We start from the raw sequence: 16,421 nt of genomic DNA, 5'->3' as shown, positions 1-16,421 counted from the left end.
GACTTCTAGAAGCAAAAAAGTCGATCCTTGTGAAGCAAAATACCTGGACTTCTGAACTTCGGCTTCTGACTTCTGTTCCCAAACGCACTATAACCAGGTTAATGGGTCCTAAAGTTATATCCCTCCTCCACTCACTCAATCCCTCCCTCTATCATATGACACACACCCTTTTTTTAACAAATTTTTAAATAATCTCATATTAACGGGAAAAATAGAATAGAAAAAAAAAGGGCACCGGACTCAGATTTGCAACCATAGCGCGGTTTCAATGAAACCCACGCCCCCAAATCTCCTCACCTTCCATTTTATCCTTATAGTTCTCTCATTTTTTATCCATAAATCTCTTGCTGTAGGTGTTGATCGGGATGAAGCTAAACAACTTAGGGACGAGGTACAATTTCTTTATTAATTGGAGTATTAATTTCCCAAATATATTTATCTTAAATTTCTAGGGTTTTGTAATCTAAATTGATTTTATTTTTTCAGATTAAACTAGGGTTTTACAGTTGTTGTGTGAAAATTTTCAAAAACTATCAAAAACCCGATTTTTTTGATGGGTGTATCGACAGTAAAGGATAGAGTAGACTGACTATGAGGTGCAAGGCTTGAAAATGTTGTAAAGTCACAGTAGGGGCATTAGGTTATAGTTCTTTCACTTTGGCACCTAATAAAATGAGGTTGCTTTTTCACAATTTTCTCTTATGTACTTTGTGCATTATTTAATAATTTTTGTTTTTAGTTCTTGTGTTGTGCCTAAAACATGTTGATGATTTTGAATTGTATGTTCCTTTATGGAATAATTGGCTGAAACCAAACTTCATTGCTTCTAATTTCTAGTACAATTAACTCTGGCTTAAGGTTTTGGGGTGAACTAAGGTGTAGATACTCTTGTTTATAGTTGCGGGGAATGTTCTATCATGCGTTTAACGGATACATGGACCACGCTTTTCCACTGGACGAATTAAGACCACTAACATGCAAAGGAGAAGATTCACTTGGTGGTTATGCTTTAACTCTCGTAAGATGATTGATCCTCACTTGTTTCCCTAGTGCGCTCTCTTTTAAGGTCTGGCTTAGCAGAGTATAATTTATGGTTTTGCTAATTCGGCAGATTGATTCTCTTGATACATTAGCATTACTTGGTGACCGGGAGCGATTTTCTGCTTCTGTTGAATGGATTGGTAAAAACCTTCGCTTTGATATTGTAAGTAGTCATCATCGTGATCATCCGGTTATCTCAACTACACACCCTGTTCAAGTTATAAACCTTTATTTTGTTCTCACAAGGGATTTGGTTGTCTGTTTAATGTTTATGATGATGCATGACACTTTAAGCCCCGTTACATTATTACGTATCTTCTATATGGTTGTGCTGAAAAATATGAAACTTGTGTATAGTGTGAGGTGAAGTAGCATCCTTTTCAGAATACACACCGCACAGTTTAACAGAATGGATGTGCATCAAAGAAAAGTTACTGAGATACTGAGATTGATGAGGTCATAGTACGTATAACCATTTACCATCCTGAGCAAATGTCATTAGGATATCTAGATATGATGCTTTTTTATTGGTTAATGATTAATCCTATTTTTGGTGTAAATGTCAAGTATAGAGACCAGCTCTGTAGTTCATTATGCTCTTTTCTTGTTTGGTTTGCTAGTATTGACTAATCTCTTTTTGTATTATGATTTGCTTAATTGAAAAAGGTTCATAGAAAATATGTGTTAGAAGTCATTCTAAAAGAATTCTATTTTATTTTGTGTGGGCCGTTTGCAGAATAAAACTGTATCATTGTTTGAGACAACAATCAGGATACTTGGAGGCTTGCTTTCCGCACATCTTATTGCTAGTGATTATGCTACGGTATGCTCTATATTTGTATTTGAACTTTGAGGTACCTAACATATGAGCTCATAACTTCATGTAGTTAGTCGGTGTGTTTTTGCAAATGTGACAATGATTTGCTGCTTCAACTTTCTTTCTGGCTTTAGTGTTAAAAATCTCATGAACTCTTTGGTCAACTTCTGTTTTAGGGAATGAGAGTTCCATCGTACAACGACGAGTTACTCCACTTATCTGAAGATCTAGCTCAAAGATTGTTACCAGCATTTGACACTCCTACAGGTAGAACTTGTTTTTCCTCTGTGGGAACAGAGTGATTTGCCTGGAAATTTAGTTAATCTTGTCATCTTTTGCCGTGTACCATGTTGAATATGGCTCTTTTTAGTTTTTATAGCTGTACTTAAAATGAATACTCTTGGGTTACCTGACTTTGTGGTTTCGATAATGTGGATCTTGTTAGTTAACATTGTGTATCTTGCCAATGTTTTCTACAACATTATGTCTCATCAGATTGTTCTTGTAACTGTGGTGTGGTAGATTAAATGTAATTTTATTGGTAACATATGTTTTACTGCAGGAATCCCATTTGGATCTGTCAATTTATTGCATGGGGTTGATGATGATGAAAGCAAGGCAAGGTCTCTATGTTTCTTTTGACCCTCATAAATATTAGATATTTCATTAGCCTTAGGGGACCTTCCACGGATTTGGCCTATAGAACATACTGATCTGCATTTAGTTGAGAACCTAATCATACTCATTGATTTTAGTGAAAGTCATCTGGATTGTATGAAAAACCAAATAATCATCATCATGACTTCTCAATGAACCTAAATCATCTCAGTTTTTTGTATGTAGATAACTTCAACAGCTGGTGGAGGTACTCTGACTTTAGAATTTGGGGTGCTAAGTCGCTTGACAAACAATCCAGGTAATTGCGACCTGTTGTTGTATTTCGGAAACAAATACATGCTTGAATGCTGGGTAACTTGAGTTGATTCTTGTTAAGTTTTTATAGCAATCATGGTATGTCTTATTAAATGGCAAGTTTAAATTCTGTTTCTTGTGATTATTTGTTTTTTTTTTTACTCTTTTATACCTGATTCCTGTAACAGTCGTGTATGATTTTGTTTTGATTGTCTGCAGTTTATGAGCAAGTTACGAAGAATGCAGTGCGGGGATTATGGTCGCGCCGATCAAAACTTGACCTTGTTGGCGCTCATATTAACGTTTTCACAGGTGAATGGACACAGAAGGTAACTCCTGTTATCTCCATTGTTTCTTATGTTGAAGATTGTCTAAAGTATTTTCTGTGAGCTGGACAGAGGGGCTCTTTGTCTTTCGTAGGTCGAGAACAAATAATTGCAACCCTGTTTTATTTTTGACATGAATAGTTATAATATCTATGATGAATCGGCACCGCCCAGTGCCTACAACTTTGACCGAGACAAAAGTAAAGATTTTATTTGCTCTTATATTTCCATTATATTTGAACATTTTAAATTGAAGCAAAAATGAAATTCCAGTTTTTGTTAACAAGACGTTGTTCCTTAGATGAATGATATCTGTCGCTTAAGATGCACTGTACTCTAAGTTTCAACAACTGTGCTAAGTATGGACCATCGATCAGTTTAATTTAGTAACATTCAACTTTTAGTGCAAAATCCATTAGCTATTGTAGCTTAAGTACCATCAGAAAAGTCATACTTGTACTTAAGGTAACTATTCTTGATTCATGTAATGACTTGGTTACATTATGGTCATATTCAGTTTATTTGTGACATCATTAAGTTCTCTTTTCTTCACGAGTTAATTCATGTGATTGTCCTTTTACTTGTTAGTCTCTTATTGACATGACAAATTTATATCTTGTTATATTCCCATGTTTAATTGCTTTGCAGGACGCTGGAATAGGAACAAGTATCGACTCCTTTTACGAGTATCTTCTGAAGGCAAGTTCTAGTTATCTCAATATTGGACAAAATCTCCACTAGTTGGATTTATTAGGGAATCAATTGTAGAAAGTAAATTCTCCTGGTTTAGATTCCAATTACTGTTTGTCTTTCAGCTTTTAGATAAAGGCTACATGGTTGTCAGTTGAGACAGGCACATATTGTAGGATTTTTTCATAACCAGGGTCTCTTTTGTTGGCATCTTGTTCTTCAGGCCTACATATTATTTGGAGACGAGGAATATCTATTTATGTTCCAAGAAGCTTATAGGGCAGCAATGCACTATCTCTACAACGATCCTTGGTAAGATTCGGTTATCTGCCTGTGGCTTTATGATTCCAGCATTTGTTAGGTTACCTTGATGCATTTGAAAATTGTACTTTTAAGACATCTGTAGGTACGTAGAGGTGAATATGAACTCCGCTCAACTTGTCTGGCCACTGTTTAATAGTCTGCAAGCATTCTGGCCAGGACTTCAGGTACTTTATTATTTCTTTTAATCCCTGGAGGAGTTAATTCGTGGGAAGTTTAATATATTCTTCTTTGCAAGGTTTTGGCTGGCGATATTGACCCTGCGATTAGAACGCACGCTGCGTTTTTTAGTGTCTGGAAAAAATACGGCTTCACTCCAGAAGGATTTAATCTTGCTACATTCACTGTCCAGGTGTGTTCATTTAACACTCAAGAATTCAACTTTTGCGATTCATGTAAATTACTGTTTCTTCTTTTGTAGGCAACTAGAGACTTATGAAAGAATACTCCGCTATAGTAATATGTGTGGATTTCTCTTTGCTATATGACTTGGAGTCTTTGAATTGCACAGTATGGTCAAAAGAGTTACCCCCTTCGTCCGGAGTTAATCGAAAGCACATATTGGCTGTACAAAGCGACCAGAGATCCAAGGTCAGGTCTCATTTTGATTTACTGTTAGTTTTACTCCGAAGTTTGGTGGTGCTTTGAAGGTTTAGAAGGTTTTTCTAACAAATGATTTAGTTAGAAGTTTCTTGAAATAAGGAACATCATTATGGAAATCTTGCTACTAAAATACATAAAAATCTATAGAATTTATAGGGGTTGCGCACTTTCTTTTATCTAGGTCTTGCAGATTTAGTGTTTTTCCATTCCTTCAGGAGAAGGTGAAAACTGAAAAGCCTATTGTGTACCAGAGGGCTGCAAAAGTTTGTGCATTTTGCGCGGTCGAATTCTGAATCGTTTGGCCATCAAAATAAAGTTTATTTCCATATTGAATAGAAGCCAACCATGTAAATTTTTGCTTCAAAAATAAATAAATGTAAATTTCATGGTAGCTGTCTGGTTATGAATAAAAGGCTTAAGAAAATAAAGTGAAAAATGAACAGAAGCCAACCATGTAAATTTCATAGTAGCTATCTGGTTATGAATAAAAGGCCTAAGAAAATAAAGGGGAAAATCCCTAACTTTGCTGCTTATCTGGTTGTTCATTGTAGGTATCTTGATGCTGGGCGTGATATGGTTGCCAGCCTTCAATATGGAGCGAAGTGTGCGTGTGGGTATTGCCATATATCAGACGTGGAGTCCCACGTACAAGAGGACCACATGGAAAGCTTCTTTCTCGCAGAAACAGTAAGGACCATGACTAGCAGTTAAAAATGTGTTTTTTAGTCTGTTTTCTTGTATCAGCGAAGTTTTTTTTTTTTATGGAATTGGGTTGCACATTCACAGCACCACCTGGGGCCACCCTGCCTGACTAATTTCCTGCTCCAAAGACAAATGTTGTTTTGCCTATATAAATCTAAACATCTAATTTTTATTTGTAACATTGGTTGGTTAACAGTGGTGGAGTGTGCCAGAAAAAGAATACCATGAGTCAGATGGATTTGTAAAATCACTTGAATATAACTGACCTTAATTTTGGCAATATGGCGATGCTCGCTTGACCCAGCTCTTGGTAGTACAACCATCTGGCAATGGTGTAGATGAGGCAAAATGGTCCTAGATGATTTAGTTGTTTGGGACTATCCAAGACCAAAGGCTGTTTAACGATCAAACTATATCTGTAAATTAAGTGATCATGTTTGCTCAATTTGGTGACTAAGGAACCATCAGTGCCGAGTAACTACCTTTTATGAGTATGCTGGAATGCTGAAGAGCCTACCAGTCCTCCTTGCATTATATTTTTATTTTTATTTATATTTAGATTTTTTTCCTGTTTCATTATGTTTGCTCCTGTTTCTTATTTACGTGCATCATGAATCTCCTTACAGGTAAAATATTTGTGGCTTCTTTTTGACTTAGCTGCGGGACCCGACAACCTTGTCGAGAATGGGCCATACAAGTAAGTGGAAATGTATCCAATGGAGTCTAGACTCTAGACTAATTTATTTGGTGTTTTCTCACATGAGGTCATGGGTCAGTCAGTTGTAGCAGTTTAGGTCTTCTTGTCAAAAGCGGTGTACAGAAGGAACTTTTTTTTTTAAGTGGTATTAGTTCAATTGTTGGTGTGGAGTGGACTCTTTGAATTCCATAATTCGAGTTTGTCGTTTTCCTGCTGAACACACTAGTTTTCAACAATTGACAAAGTTTCACTAGATTGATTTCATCAAGTAATAAGTAGTAACTCAGAGAAAAAGTCCATCATGGTTTTCTTGTTTGATATTAGTCTTCGCTTCCTGCAGGTACATTTTTAGCACAGAAGGCCACTTATTTCCTGCGACCCCAGAAATTTCCCTGGTAAATGAACATTGTTCTTATTTAGGTGCATTCTGCAGAGGTAATGGTGCAAGGCGTAAATCACCTTTCAATGCCTCAGATGATGCTTCTCAAGAAAGTAATGGGTCAAAGCTCCACTTAAGTTGGGGTCCAACTAGTTTTTCTTCTGAGCGCACATTCCATGGATCTGGTTCCAGATCGGGGTTGATTAAGGTATGCCAGTCGGGTGTCCTATGCAACATTTCTATGAACTGGCGCTTTATTATATGCGTTGAATGTTTTCTTTTGTTTCCGCAGGGTCTCTGCCCTGGACTAACTCATGGACAGAAGTTAGGTATATCATATCTAGCTGAAACAGATATAACTCACAAAGCTGACCAAACAAATCAACAAGAGGTTACTTTGGTGCAGAGTAATTCTGTGATGGTTATTTCTAACTCCAAATCCATACCTCGAACCGAGAAGAATGACCTCGGTGACATACAGGATCTTAGTCCTACCAGCTCAGAAGCGACCCATCTGGGCCATCCCAAAAATGAAGGCGATGTGCCTCCTTCTAGTTGAGAAAGTCAGTAAAAGAGATGGATGTATGATATGGTTTCAACCTCACATGTGGCCTCCCAACACCCTATCGTCTTTTTGTGGTTGGGGTGCAGGGATGAATGATAGACCAGCTCTGCAAGTAGGTTGTCTGTGAAACAGAACCCAAAATATACCCCCTATGTGCCCTGGAAAAATTATCAATTCATTTTCTGACGATTGGGGTGTCTACCTTGGGTTGCTCCTTAATTTTGCGTAGGAGAGTTGTATGGAATTCATACATGTATAGAGAGTTAAATAGTTTCAGCTCACTGTCTTGATCATAGCATGCAGTTATGCACTAGTGACTACTTAAAAACATCTCTACCTCTGTTATACAGATAATTTATGAAAAATTACACACAAGGAAAAACATTTTTTTAGAATAAAATTGATTGATGAAGAATCGCCAAAGAAATTTACATGTGTACCATTTTATCATGTTAATATAGCTGCCCTCGCTTGAATCTGAGTTTTTACTCATCAGGGACTTACTCAAAGGAGACCACCAAATTTTCGGTACAAGCTAGGTTTGAATTCAGATCTGCGGGTTCATCAAGTATGGGGCGACTGCTGAGCAGCTTAGGTATGCAGGGAGGTAACAAAATGGAAGTTTTTTCAAAGCTAGATAAATAGTTGGGGAGGTAACAAAATGGAAGTTTTTTCAAAGCTAGATAAATAGTTGGGTCCTTTGATCACCGCTAAGGCGCAGCACACCGCATTGCATTTGATATACAACGTTAGACTCGATATCTCCCTTTTTCGCCAAACCCATATCCTCTATGAATGGTGATTGCTTTGAGAGATTAGAGGCATCATCCGAAGGCTTCATGCTCCAACAAGCACGAATCTATCTCCTTCAAAAACAACATTAACGCACCATCTCCACACTACAAAAGTCTCAAATCAATAAACTGCACCATCTTTCATTTTTGGTACGAGACGAGTCATTATGTCGCACTAAAACTTCTCGAGAGCTGTCAGAGCCTCATACTAAACCGTCTCCATGCTAATCTTTTGATCCATCCAATCTTCTTCTTTCAAATATATTCTCCGTGTACTATGCCAAACAGATGTTTGACAGAATTCCTCAACCAAAATTATAATCATGGGAAGAGTGGACAACCTCATTAAGCCTTGGTGCTTCGCGAACAGTTCAAAGAGCTGAGAGTTTAGGCAACTGAGATCCTTATTTGGGGTATCATCTTAGCTTGCTCACAATTAAGAATCTTACCCAGAGTAGAAGAAATTCTCTTATGGATATGTGGGACAGAAACACTTGTCCAATTAGTCACTAGTTCGTTACATATTTCTGCAATAGTTCGTTACAACTATTGCAAAAATCTAATAGGAAAAACTTGTCCTGTTATAGCACTATGATCTTGACTTTTGTAAATCATGAAATGGCAAAGGATGCAATTCCGCATTTTTGGCAAAATTCTGGAAGAAAATATTAAACCTGGTCGAGTAACTTTTCTTGCGGTCTTGACCGTTCGTAACCATGGAGGTCATGTGAATGGGGAAATAGGTTTCTTAAACGAATGACTGAAGTAGTTAGACTTCAGCCTTTAGAAAGGCATTGTGCTTGTAAGGTTGATCTTATTGACGTGCCGATGTGTTGACAAATCGTAGAAAATATATCAGTGTAGAAACCACTCAGAGTGTCTGGAGTTCTTTGCCTGCAGCTTGTATTATTTTCAATAATACGGAGTTGGCTGAAATAGCAGCCACATGGTTATTTGAGATTAAACCAGATTATACTAGTAATTATGTTATTCTGTCAAACCTTTATGCTTCTGCTGGAAGGTGGGATCATTTCGCAAGAGGTAGAAAGAACAGAGGTTCTAATTGGATTTAGTTGCAGCTTGAGGTTCATGAATTTGTCACATTTAGTTTTAAAATCATTCATCATTTCATTTAGTTTGAGAAGATGTGACGCTGACGGGAGATTATACAATGGAGATCAGAAAATTCCGATGGATCTCAGAATTCCTGTTATTTCTTTGTATCATCTATTGCATCATTTACCTTTCATGAACTCTGAAACAAAACCATCCATATGTAGGCCCACTTAAACAGTTGTAAAGATTTCCATTTCAATATATAGGCTGGGCGAGTTGAATTTTCTATGTCAGTTAAATAGTTTCCTTCCATCCCACTTAGTGTAAATTGCCATGCTTGATATTATTTATCTGTTTTTGTAGGTGGTCAAGAAACCAAAACATTCTTAGTCTTAATAACTGGTCTTCTAGTAGTCATATGTGGGATTCAGAGATAATTTTGTACTTCTTACTGTCAACAGGTGTTCTACTTAATCATGTCAAGCGGCAGAACTGCCTTCTTCACGCAGGTCCAACAAAACTTATATAATAAGATTATTTATGTTTTAACAATGTTCATGTTCCTTTGATACTGTTATTTTCTATCTAGTTGATCAATCAATAATCTTCAATGTGGAACTGTTAACTTGGTAGTTGAATTTTTGAAAACAGTTTGGCATATACTTAGCGTCTCTGTGTTTCTTCTGCCCTATCCATAATACTCAGTGGGATAAGCCATAGAACATCTAAATAAATATGAGAGGTCATTCTGTAAACTATAAAACAGTGCTGCATATGTCACACAGCATATACTTAGTGATACTTTGGACTCTTAGAACTGTTTCAATGAGCCCGCCTTGTAATTGTTGTTCTAAGCTCTAACAATAATGAACTGCAATATACCTCGTCAATGCAATGCTGAACCACTTAAATTGCTTAGTATCAAGATGGACTTCTTGTAATGCTAGCTTTTTTGTGTCAAGACGGCCATCTTGTAATGCTGGCTTTTTGAACCAGATTTTCTGACAATTGAATTGCATATTTATGTAGTGCTTTAAAACTTACTACCATTTAGATAGAACGAATTGTATGTAACAAGTTTGTATCTGTTAGGCACTTAGGCTGGTAGCAAAAATAAACCGGAGAACTATGAAGTTTCAATTTTTTGCAAGTTAGCAAGAAGAAGTTCAGCCATTATAGTGATTGTCTAACAAAAAAGCTCTCACCCGGGGATCTATTTTCCGGTATGGCATATCTTATTTTATTTTAATAGTTTTCAATCAAATCTCTATATCTTGATAAAACTAACAAGATTAAGTTAAGATACTGTTCCACAGAGCCAATTGTGAGCAGAGGAGAATAACCTTCTTCCATGTGGTACAGTCAATGGTTGTAGCTTTTATGAACCTATTAAAATACACCATTATGCAAAGGGGATAGATTCCTATGCTTCAAACCATTAATTCTGTTTCTGCAAATCCATAGCCTAGTTCTAAAAACCATTTGTCAACTGTCTGGTCAAGTGGGTGTAAATTATAATATTGCAGAGATGATGCTTCAGATTGTACAAGACATGAGAAATGTATTAGCGGCTTGCACCTTCGATATTCCCATCTTATCTATTTAAAAACTTTGGGACAATAAGCAGACGTGATAGTTGGTTGATGCCGTTCCCAAATTGTTTATGTAAGAAAGTTACTCTTATAAGTTTTTAAAAGTTAGGTGGCCAGTTCTTAAAAAGCATTTATTGTTTGTGATTAAATGATAGATATAAGAATGTAGTTTACGTCATGATGGTCGTTTCCGTTTATATAGTTAATGTATGTGTTATAGCAAACCAAAACATTATTGAACATATTAAAGATTGGAGAACAACAATAGATGAAGTACAAGTCCATCCAACATAGCTAAAAATTTCAAGAATCGTGGTACTTGTAAATCTGAAAATGCGTTATGTCTAACATATGTTCTTTTCTACTTTATATGAACTGGGGTTAATTGCAGTCTTAGACATTGCATGATGGAGCAAAGACTTTTAACTACAAAAGAGGTACATGAACCAACTGCAGAAATAAGTAACTGTACATCATACACATAACATGTGAGGATGTTCTTTCTTTTAATAACAGGAACTTGGACAAACCTTCACTAGTTTACTACATGGACAGTCAAAAGTCTCCTAGTAAGGCTTTTTAAGCAGTTTTACCTTTGAAACTTACTTTCCATTCAGTTTAACAGTTAAAAATCGTTTTACAAATTATTTTGGTTCATGTTTAATTCACAATTGTGTCCCTCTTCACCCATTAGTTAGTGATAACCTATCCCGTAGAAGACTAATATCGCTTCTTTACTTACTAATATTAATCGTTTCTAATGTTGACACCTACGCAGATTTACATAATCACTAGCAGTGGAATAAGTATACAGAATCAGCAACGGGTGCGGCTTTCCACTACCGTTTCTTTGCTTGACATGTAGCATATTGAGATCGGAAACATATATAGAAATTTCAGAGAGTGAGTGAGTTGCATTTGCTTTTTCAGTCTACTATGATTCTTTGAATCTGATCCCTATTTTCATTTTCTCATGCATTAATGTATAAATGTAAAAACAGTAATTTGTCTACATGATGAGTTTTACTGCAGGATATGGTAAAATACTGAGCCAGTGGATATCCCACCAGGTCTGCATCAACTTTTAAGGGATATGTTCATGTGGTAAGTATGGACCAAACTGAAGGAATAAGTCTGATCGTGGTGTGGATCAGCTTGGATCTAAAATAAATTGCCCCATCAACTTGTGTCTGCATTACAGCAGATAGTTATGACATACACATGTGCTGCCCATGAAGGTGATGCCACATTTATTAATTTGATTTTCTATTTACATTTCCCATCTTATCTGATATCAGATGATCACACAGGTAATAATTTTCCGACCATTGAAGGATAGTAGTTACAGTTTTTCCTTAGATATCTTCTGTATGGTAGAGTGTTAATCAAATGCACCCGCTTTGGAATGCATGTCATGCATTTGCAAGAGTAACAGAAGAATATAATGTTCTAATCCATGAACATATGCGCAAAATGTGGACAAATATTTGGATATATTGTTTATATCATCATATGTACAATTCTGATGGGATCAGGAGGATATTCTTTATCTCTATCTCTATTTATGTAGTTTCTGTTTGATAGGGATAATATTGCACGAAAATAATTAAGTACATCACAAAGGCTAGCTTATCTTAAGCTCGCTGCCATGGATCTTGGTTCTAATGACAATATGTAGAATGAATCGTAAACTAGATCAAGATGTGTGATTGGACGATTTCTTTTCCTCCTTTTGTCTAGCTGTTAAGAGCTATTGAAGCCATCTTAACAGGTGATATGGGAAAGAGATATTCAGCTCTTGCTCTGTTTCTTCTAGGAGAACCCAAGCAGCTGCATGAGAAATGTTTTTCTGCTCATGCACGTAAGACGCAACTCCTTTGTCTCTAAATCTCTGTTTGATGTACTGAGATTCTTGATTAGTTAGCTTCTTGATTATTACTTCCGTTCTACGCACGTGAACCCAAACCTCTAGCTTCTGATCCTCTCATGATTCTCAACTTTTTGCACGATGAGATGAACATTCTGTAAGAACAAAGATGACCCATGTCAGATAAGTGATAGGTATATGAAAACAGAGATCAGGGAATGGAGAGAATTCTGGAGAATGAGAACTTACTCCCATGGGACATCTCCAACCAGCATCCAGTCACCATCTTTGTCTTCATAAGTAGGTACAAATTCTGAACCATTGTAACCTTGACTCTCAAAATAATGACCCATATTGAATTTGAACATATTCTCCAATGCCTTGAGAAGTTCTTGATATCCCTCATAAACTTTAAGATCAATCTTTCTAAGGTAAGGAGCTCCATCCATACTAACTTTCACATAAATTCCTGAATTCTCTCCTTCGATGTTCTTCTTCGGTTGCAGATAGTTTTTCCTGTAAGATCTAACTGGTGGCCATCCAACTACCTGTTGCCTGCAATGATCATGTCCAGACCCGTTAGTCAATGATTGATGATATATTATATTAACCAGCTATAGTATATCAAAACCATATAAATATATAGTTATAGTGATTAAATTTGATTAACCTCTGAATAAATTTGTGATGACTTACTTGGCAGGTGGCGCGACTAACCGGTCGCTATCTCTAGCATCAGAAACATCTGAACAGTTGCTTTTGGATCCACATTCTTCTTCGTCTTCGTCTCTCTCGGCCACAGTTCTTTTGTTGTTGGTTCTGGAAGACAACTTTAGTTTCTCATCAGGCTGATCAATTCCAGGTAAGCCTAATCTTAGCTCTGTGGCCTCAAGGTTAACGAGTTCATTCTCATATTTCACCGCGGTTTCCATTTCTCAACAATCCTTCTATGATCTTGAGCAAACTTTTTTGATTGATTTAGAATTTGATATTAATGTATGTTAGATTCCGGCAAGTCTTTCTATATTTCTTTCCAAAATGGAATAGTAGCTGTTGTTAGAAATGGTTGATGGTTACTGATGAAGGTATTTTATAGATGGTATGATAATAAGGAGAGGGACAATATCTAGGGATTTGTTTCTCATCACATTCATGAAGTTAGAGACATACACAACTCAGCTGTCGGTCACATGAACATCATATTTGAGAATATTGTCTATACTTTAGGGGGGCAAAATTAAGGCAAGCTTAGGCGTCCATGTTAAGATCGAGACCCACTTGATCGCACGGTTTAGACGCGTTTATAAAAAGCTCCATCGTGAAGATTGACGATTAATAATCATTATCATATCAAAGAGCTAAGAAAGGAAGCACCCCATGTGATGAGTATATATGTGTTTGCGTGTATATATACATGTAAAAAATGAATATGGACCTTCATGTACTTGACATGTATATGTATTCGGTGTCAACGTTCTCTGTGTCGGTCCACTTCTTTTTCGTTCTGGTTCCATGCTAAATTGTTGGAAGTGGAAATGAGATAGGGTAAAATGTATTAGTGTGTTCAGGTTGGTTCGTGTTATAGGTGTAGGCACTAATATAGTTCCTGAGATATTTTAGTCAGGGATTCACAAAACAGCAGCGAGCTTTTGCTCTGTTAAAAATAAATGGTGCATCTGCAAGTGAGAACAAGTTTGTATTTTGGTTATGTATCTTACAATCTTACTTAGCTGGCAATCAGCTAATTCTAAAAGCTCTGGATGTTAGCTGACGGAGTGTTTTACCAGGGTCATGGAATCAGATAAAACTTAAAAAGACATGGCATCTCCATTTTCTAGAATAGGTATCTTGAAGTTTCTGTTCATCTCAGATTAGAAAGGAACCATATATTCTGATTCTGGCCTTATTAGTCAAAATTTAGGCCGTATGGTGACGGTACATATAGCATGATGTGATGTGGGATACTAGCTGAACATGGTCAGCTCTCATCACCAACTCTGGGCCTTGTCTTAAATCTTATATATTTAATAGATTAAAATGATATTATACTAATTGTATTGCGCAGTTGTAATATTTTGAGGTTTTTAAATAACGTGTATATCTGATGCTTCAAAATTTCATTGTCTCACAACTGTTAAAATGTGATTTGGAAACAAGCTATTTTGGTTCAAGGGCAGGCATATAATCAATACAAGACATATATAATCTTCTTCATTAACTTTGTCCATCGAAAACAAATCATTTGATAATTGTGAAATCATTGATTACATCTCTTTTGGCATCGAAAATCGAGTAGGTTTAGCTAGCTCATATATTCTGTGCTTGTTCCCTTTCATTAACAGACATGATCTCTCCAACATTTTGAAGTTAATGAAAATAAAAATTCAGATAAACTCTGATTTAACAAAAGATACAAATCAATAAATAAATCGTACGAAATTAGCAAAGTAATGAATAAATATAAACAATTTGTGCACTCTCGCTTGCGTGCGTTGAAAGGGCACGAATCAGTAACAAGACCCGAGTAAATCATACAGATTATTTGAAAAAACATGTACACTGAACTTGTATATCCTTTATAGATGTATATTTACCCAAGAAATTTGTTTGTTCTTTGTAATCTAAGCAAAGAGTTGTTTGTGTTTTTGAAGTGTAATTTCCTATTATCCAAGAAGATACCTTGGGAAACAATGTAGGAAATTGATGTGACTGATGTGAAATCTCTATACATATATATCTCAATCTTTAGGGCTGTCATAGAGTAATTACTTATTGGGAGACGTTCAGTGGGGACAAAAATCTTGAAACAGAAATATGTATCAAACTATCGATACAGAACTTACAGATATACAGTACATGATATAGTATGTTAATTGTCAAGTGGTATATAATATATCTAAGAGAATACTAGTTCTGTGTTAACCTGGAAACTATGTTCTAAGTAACTTCGTGGTTTTGTGTCCCTGGTTATTTAGCAATCGTTGATGGAGGCAAATCACTCCTAGGACCACTATAGGAATGCTGGTTATTTGACAGTTTAAGAAGTAGGAGTATATAATACTAATCCTTTATTTTTTCATATTTTCTAGTCCCACTTGATCCCCTAGTTAGCAATTCGGGATTCGGCAAACGTACGAAACGGCAAACGTACGAGTATTATACGGTTTTGTAAAATTCAGATTCGGTCCAAAATTCGGTCAACGGGACGTGATTCGTCATCAATTCGGAACGGCATACGTACGTGTATAATTCGATTTATAAATGTGAGTTCGGCTCTGAAAATTCGGTATCTATATATAACAAATAATTTGTATTTATAAGGTCATAGACCAATTTTTATGCATATGTGTGAGTTATTTAAGGAAAAAATAAACTCAATATGATGATATTAATAATATATACAACATTAGTTATCCAAAAGGACGTCGTATAGTGGTTTAGATGCTTGGTTAGTGAGTTTGAGATCTCTCTCACCTTCACCTTCAAATCTCTTCAGTCGTTTTTGTTTCATAAAAATTACAATACGTCTAATATTCGGTCGTGTATGTTCGGGAGGCAGTAAAGCCCAAAAAGTGGAGTCTTTGAAAAGTAAAAGCTAAAGAATTTATGGCGAATTAAGCAGACGTATCATTCGGGATACGTAAAACTCGTGAACGATTCGCGAATAATCCGGGAATGCCACATAATACGCGACTTGGGTTCGGAGTTGCAAACGTACGCGAATAAGACGGTAAAATTCGTGATACGGAAAAATTCGCGAATGATTCGCGAATCATTCGCGAACTTACTAACTAGGCTTGATCCTACATTTCTTTGCACCTCTTGCTCAATTTCTGTAACTGGGAAGTTTCATTATTTTGCATCTCCATATTTTTAAAATGTGTAACTCACTGTATCTGAACTGTGTTTGCAGATTTTGTTTTAGGTTGGGAAGATTATTTCCAAGATTATATGAAAGCAATGATGCATTATGAAACTAGATATCACTCCAAATAGTTGTCGCTTATTCGCGACTCTTTCCTTGTATAGGGAGTGGTGGTATTGGCTGGTACCTAACCC

General features: G+C 36.3%; 2 protein-coding genes and 1 long non-coding RNA gene across 3 annotated transcripts; 2 read left to right on the top strand and 1 right to left on the bottom strand.

Moving 5' to 3' along the window:
* The first annotated feature begins 209 nt into the window (after nucleotides 1-209).
* On the top strand, nucleotides 210-7,480 carry LOC113335486 (alpha-mannosidase I MNS4-like). Its single transcript, XM_026581529.1, has 17 exons — nucleotides 210-391; nucleotides 899-1,018; nucleotides 1,112-1,204; nucleotides 1,778-1,864; nucleotides 2,035-2,125; nucleotides 2,421-2,476; nucleotides 2,702-2,774; nucleotides 2,990-3,099; nucleotides 3,745-3,795; nucleotides 4,010-4,098; nucleotides 4,193-4,274; nucleotides 4,346-4,459; nucleotides 4,619-4,698; nucleotides 5,262-5,397; nucleotides 6,039-6,109; nucleotides 6,450-6,696; nucleotides 6,781-7,480. The coding sequence occupies exons 1-17, from the start codon at nucleotides 269-271 to the stop codon at nucleotides 7,045-7,047; spliced, it is 1,890 nt and encodes a 629-aa protein (XP_026437314.1). The 5' UTR covers nucleotides 210-268; the 3' UTR covers nucleotides 7,048-7,480.
* A 269-nt stretch (nucleotides 7,481-7,749) lies between these two features.
* LOC113335484 lies at nucleotides 7,750-11,632 on the top strand. The gene is made up of 3 exons (XR_003353380.1): nucleotides 7,750-11,064; nucleotides 11,274-11,398; nucleotides 11,528-11,632. It is a non-coding gene; the product is annotated as an uncharacterized LOC113335484 (long non-coding RNA).
* A 337-nt stretch (nucleotides 11,633-11,969) lies between these two features.
* On the bottom strand, nucleotides 11,970-14,296 carry LOC113335483 (auxin-induced protein 22D-like). The gene is made up of 3 exons (XM_026581526.1): nucleotides 13,059-14,296; nucleotides 12,612-12,917; nucleotides 11,970-12,517 (listed from the first exon to the last, which is right to left on the bottom strand). The coding sequence occupies exons 1-3, from the start codon at nucleotides 13,292-13,294 to the stop codon at nucleotides 12,442-12,444; spliced, it is 618 nt and encodes a 205-aa protein (XP_026437311.1). The 5' UTR covers nucleotides 13,295-14,296; the 3' UTR covers nucleotides 11,970-12,441.
* Nucleotides 14,297-16,421: the final 2,125 nt, after the last annotated feature.

This window comes from Papaver somniferum, unplaced genomic scaffold, assembly GCF_003573695.1.
Source record: "Papaver somniferum cultivar HN1 unplaced genomic scaffold, ASM357369v1 unplaced-scaffold_148, whole genome shotgun sequence".
Classification (NCBI taxonomy): domain Eukaryota; kingdom Viridiplantae; phylum Streptophyta; class Magnoliopsida; order Ranunculales; family Papaveraceae; genus Papaver; species Papaver somniferum.
The sequence above is the reverse complement of the archived record's forward strand: the minus strand, read 5'-3'. Positions and strand labels throughout refer to the sequence as shown.